The sequence below is a fragment of the Prosopis cineraria genome, unplaced genomic scaffold, assembly GCF_029017545.1.
Source record: "Prosopis cineraria cultivar Desert tree isolate PC_DT_omini unplaced genomic scaffold, ASM2901754v1 PC14, whole genome shotgun sequence".
NCBI lineage: Eukaryota > Viridiplantae > Streptophyta > Magnoliopsida > Fabales > Fabaceae > Prosopis > Prosopis cineraria.
The window spans coordinates 19,186,588-19,192,404 of record NW_026555345.1 but is presented as its reverse complement, the minus strand read 5'-3'; the positions used below and the strand labels follow the sequence as shown (position 1 = coordinate 19,192,404).

The window sequence follows — 5,817 nt, the reverse complement described above, 5'->3', positions numbered from 1 at the left end:
ACGGTATACTATTTGTGAAAGGTTTTTATATTTTTTTTTACTATGTAAGAATTCAAACTTATTAAAATAGTTTATCAAACTATTAATTTGCAAAAAAAAAAAGTGAAAATTTAAGGTGTTGCAACCTGAAGGAAATTAGTGAAAACACAAAGGCAATGTATGGGGGGAGTTGGTGCAATTGTTTTAAAGGAAGAAGCCAAGTAAGAATTATAATTAATTTTCCCTAACATAGTATTGATTGCTTAAGTTACAATTTATTTGTTTTAATTAAATTTCATTGCTTTTTTAATATGTTCTCTAAGGTTGAAAATAATTTTAATCCTAAATTGCTTTCAATAATTATCATTGCAAACATCTATATTTCATGGTTATTGAGTGTTTGTGATTTATCAATTAGCATCACATGTGGGAAAATCAATAGGTTAGTAAAAAAATTAACTAAATAGTTGATTTATCATTTTGTTGAAGCAAAATTTAGGTCCTCACATTTTATAGTTAGGATAAAAAAATGGTACAAATTTTTTTGCTACAAAAATAGCATCTCCCAAACATTTAATGCTCCATTCACCCTAGCCTAATACAACTACTCAACAAATTCGAAGCTTTACTAACCACTTTTATCTCAATATATAATCTTCCCCACTTTTATCTTATATATAATCATCCCTCCTTCAAAATCCTTCTCTCCTACTCGTTACATGCAAGCATGGCATCTCAAAGCTTCAATTCTATCTTAGGCCACTTTATTATTGCCATTTCAATCCTTATCATTATTGCTCCAACCCTCAGTTATGCTAAGATGATTGGGTTGAGCATGAATGCCATTGATCAATGTTGGAGGATGAACCCCTTATGGCAAAGACATCGCTTGCAACTTGCAACATGCTCGATGGGTTATGCAGGAAAGATGACAAACAACATTGGAAAAGACATCATCCATTACAAAGTTATAGATCCTAACGATGACCCAATAAACCCTAAACTAGGCACATTGAGATATGGAGCTTCCATGATTCAAGGTAAAGCTTGGATCACATTCCAAAGAGATATGCACATTAAACTTCTTAGGCCCCTTTTCATCAGCAGCTTCACTGCCATTGATGGCCGTGGTGTAAACGTTCACATTGCTGATAATGCATGTTTGATGATCTTTAAGGTATTCTACCTATAACCATCAATTTCATAGTGCACCCATTATTATATAATCAATAATTCATAATCATGTTGTCCTTTTTTAACTCATTTAAAATTTTTGGAAGTAACAGGAAACAAACATAATAATACATGGCATTCGAATTCATCACTGTAGGCCTCAAGCTGCTGGGATGGTAATGGGCCCAAAAGGGAAGGTGATTCAAGTGGGTCAGGTTGACGGGGATGCAATTAGATTGGTTACAGCAAACAAGGTCTGGATTGACCATAATACCTTATATAATTGTCAAGATGGCCTCCTTGATGTCACAAGGGGTTCCACTAATGTCACTATCTCTAATAATTGGTTTAAAGACCAAGACAAGGTTATGCTTCTTGGACATGATGATGGTTATGCTAGAGATAAGAATATGAAGGTCACCGTGATTTACAACCATTTTGGACCAAATTGCAACCAACGTATGCCTAGGTGTGTGATTAATTAATTGAAAGCACACATAACATACATTTTTGTGTATGAAGCATTTACCTCATAAGTCAATAGCATTACAGAATTCGTCATGGGTATGCACATGTGGCCAACAACCTCTACCAAGGATGGGTGCAATATGCCATTGGTGGAAGTATGGGACCTAGCCTCAAGAGTGAAGCTAACCTCTTTATAGCACCAACATTTGGAAGCAAAGAGGTATGTAATTTTAACTATTAGCTAAAATTGTATAATAAAAGCTATGTATATACATTATAAATTATATATGTATGTACTCTATGTGAGCAGGTGACGTGGAGAAAAGACAGCAATGAAGATAAAGGAGAGTGGGAATTTCATTCAGTAAGGGATGCATTTGAAAACGGAGCTTGCTTCACAGAAACAAAAGGAGGGCGTGTGCTAAAGCCTTATTATAATAGGGAACAAATTTTTAAAGTTGTGGATGCCAAATATGTGAGGGCATTAACAAGATCATCAGGAGCCTTATGCTGCACAAAAACCTCTAGATGCTAATTCTAATACAAGATTAGGGATTTCGCAATCCTTGAATTCTGAATAATCCATCATGGATTTAATAAGATTTCATTAACTTCTTACATTACATTTCTCAGCTTGTTATGATTTAGTTGATGTAAATAAATAAGCATATTGCTACAATATTGTACATTAATCAAAGTACCTTTTACATTAATATTGTAATATTGTTGGTGATTAATGTGCTTAAAATGCTATATTTAATCATTGATGGGTATACACATATATAAAGTAATTAGTAAGTGTAAAAATGCAATATATAAATTAAATCATAAGACATAAAATTGAAAATATTACTTGCAACATTTGGATTACAATACACTTTTCATGCATTGATTAGAAAAAGAAGAAAAAAATATAAAACATTAGCTAATAAGTTTCATCAAAAAGGAAAGTTTAGGGGAAAAAATACTTGGACCTAGGTAAATTTAATTTGATAAAATAATTTTGAAATCAATCCACAGGGCACTTAAAAAATTAAAAAAAGATGGGTAACATGGGAGAAATATGTGTTTATTATTTATTTTTTCTAGGATAATTTAACAATCACTTTTACAAAAGTTTTGACTTTTAAATAGGTGGATGTTCGCATTTATCCTAAGCACATAGGCATCATAAGTTGTTTAATGATGATAAAAGTTTTTTTTCCACAAGAATTATTGCAAAAAGGTGGTTAAAATTTGCTATTATGCTTCCGATTAGGTTGAGCAAAATCATTTTAAAGTTTTCTATCAAAAGAAAGAAATTTTGTCATTGATGAATTGTAATCAAAACTAAATTGTAAAAAATATGACATATCCTATGATTATTTCTCTCTATTATATTTTATAAAACTCAATTAGATTCTTAATAAAAATGAATGCTAGCATAAGGTCCTAAAGTATTTGAAAAAGCTTTCTCAAGACAAAATCAAGTGTTAACTTTCATTATAATGCACAATCTCTTGATATGATAATTAAAACCACTTTTAAGCATCAAAATATGATTAGGCAAGGTCAGCACATATGTCTCTATTTTACTAACAAAACTATCCATTCACCAAGGAAATATCAAGTCAAGCATTATTATAAATGATGGCCAATCACTGAGGCCTCATTTTGCATGGAAGAATTTTTAAAAGAGTTGGAATCAAAATCAAAATCAAAATCAGAATAGAATTAAGTTTAAAAATATGTTTAGCATGCATATATATATATATATATATATTTGCGGTATAATTTTTATTTAAAATACACAAGTACTAAAATACTCTCTTCAAAATTGGTGGACCACATCTTTATATGTTCAACCCACTTAAATCCAATAACTAGCCATTGACGACCACCATAGTTGGCAACCACCACAAAGCATTATCATCCATTAGAAGTAGAGCCACATCCTACCAATCTATCATATTCAATTAATTACATCAATAAATGATCAAAATCCTATTTTAGAAATCTGAAACCAAATGACAACCATCATTATCTTTAATTTTTTATAAAACCCATGAACCAAAAAGTTAGACTTGTCAAATATAATACTCCTTATTTTTATCACGTAATTAATCACTAATTAAACTCTCTACCATGGTAATTAAACAAGTAGTCATTATCAAAAGTTACCATGATAGAAAGGATTAACTATAGTTAAGAAAACAAGAAAAAAGCTAATTGTAAAATTCTTTAGAAATAGGATTCTATAAATCATTTAGAATGCAAAAGAAAGTTTAGAAGCTCATTTAAATTAGAGTAAAAAGTATTTGGGAAGCAAGAAAACTAATTGGAGTTGATAATAAGTCAAAATAAGGTTAAAAGGGTCATTATTAACCAAACCGATAATTCCACTATGGCCAACATGCTATTAATCACAACTCATGACATGAGATGGTTGGCCATAGCTAATAAGCATTAAGCCATAGCTAAATCTTCTTTGGAAGCATTAGTTGTGGCCAAAGCTTCATAAGGTGCAGCTTACCTATCATGACAACTATAGAATTCCAACTTTCAGCACACATAACTTTTGAACCAAACCTTAGACTAGGGTGATTTAAATGCCTACATATAGATAATTTCATAATATAACTATTGGCTTTGGTTTCATCTCAATTTGATATAAAATAGAGAATTTGGACACTTGGGGCAAAATTTAACAAATTTCATATTAAACACTCAACTAAGTGTCTAAATCTCACATCATAAGTCATTAGTCTACATAATATCTTAAACCATACTCAATAGGTCCTAATACACATGCTCAAACATTGACATGCATAATATTTACTATAAAACAATACTTGACCACCCAACCACCATAATTCACATAAAAAAGAGTGAAAATGTAATTTTCTACATTCAAACCATATAACCATCAAAATTATGCAAAACACATTTAACTTATCCAAATACAGTTGACCAAAATGTCTTGGCTCATAACAAAAGTCAAATTAGGGGTTTGAACCTTATAATGTCCAAGATATACAAAAAAAAAAGCCTAATTCAATGTCTAAGACTATAATGGCAAGCATAACCAAATCAACATAACTTATCATGCAATAACCCCCTAGTTGGCAAATATAGTATTCTATTACACAAAAATTAGGGACATTATCAAATTAGTTGTCTATAGCCTCGGAGGCTTTGCCTTCCCTTAATTGAATTTTCACTTATAAACATTAAACTATGGAAGTGAGATAATATTCCTAGTAATTAGAGAACAAAAACTTAAGCACATACAAGTATAGCAACCATGAGCATGCAAAGTAGGCATATTTCAAATCAAGATTATTTCAAATACTTAAGCATGCACATTAATAATGTATGATATACATGATTAGTACATCAACCTTATTACTCTTCTTATTTTCTCTACCTGAATTCATAAGCTACTAATATGTATAGGACTAGCACATATGATTGGACTAACCCAAACTCTCTAATTATAAGTGGTTACACAACTAAAGGCTCCCATACTCACTTTTGGACCATGGTTTCCCCTTTCCTCAAATTTAAGGGTTTCCATAATGCCTAATCTACACCATCTCCTATGGGAAATTAGTGATATTAAGTAGTGCCCAACCTATGATACTTCTCTAAGGATAATGACAATACTAAACATAGTGCTCTCTAACATTCTAATTTTTAAGTTATAAATGTGAAAATTGAGGTTTAATTAAAGATATAAAATTTGGGTTAATATTATTGTGAGATTTTATTGAGGAATAAATTTGTATTTGAGATTAACCATATGTTTAAGCATTTGATTAGGGCTTAAATTGGGCCTAAAGTGATATATTAGGATTAATTGTGGTCTAAAAGGAGTATTGGACCAAATCTACCTTAACAATTGTAGGATTAAGTAAGGAGGCCAACTATGTGCCATGTACTACAATGCATTATGCATCCACCACAGTGCATAACAAGAAATTTAAAACACTCATTTTGTTATTTGACAAAATAGGAGGGAGTTTGGTGAGTATTAAGTGTGAAAAATAATGCTCTTTACTAGTTAGGGTTTTGATGAGTTTTCTATTTGAGCTTTATTTTAGAGCTCAAAAGTGTTAAGGTAACTCTCTAAATCTCTCCTCTATCCATCTCTCTTCATTTTAAGCTAGAAATTATCATGGGTTTGCTAGGGATTTTGTTTTTGGGGATACCTAGCCC

At 31.0% G+C, this 5,817-nt stretch overlaps 1 protein-coding gene across 1 annotated transcript; it reads left to right on the top strand.

Moving 5' to 3' along the window:
* The first annotated feature begins 802 nt into the window (after positions 1-802).
* LOC129292508 (putative pectate lyase 11) lies at positions 803-2,155 on the top strand. The gene is made up of 4 exons (XM_054930062.1): positions 803-1,156; positions 1,266-1,621; positions 1,705-1,840; positions 1,931-2,155. Exons 1-4 carry the CDS (start codon positions 815-817, stop codon positions 2,153-2,155), a joined length of 1,059 nt encoding a protein of 352 aa, XP_054786037.1. The 5' UTR covers positions 803-814.
* Positions 2,156-5,817: the final 3,662 nt, after the last annotated feature.

Coding starts and splice junctions, on each gene's coding strand:
- LOC129292508 (XM_054930062.1), top strand. CDS start 815: ATGAATGCCATTGATCAATGTTGGAGGATGAACCCCTTATGGCAAAGA. Junction 1,157..1,265: donor CATGTTTGATGATCTTTAAG/GTATTCTACCTA, acceptor TGGAAGTAACAG/GAAACAAACATAATAATACA. Junction 1,622..1,704: donor TGCAACCAACGTATGCCTAG/GTGTGTGATTAA, acceptor ATAGCATTACAG/AATTCGTCATGGGTATGCAC.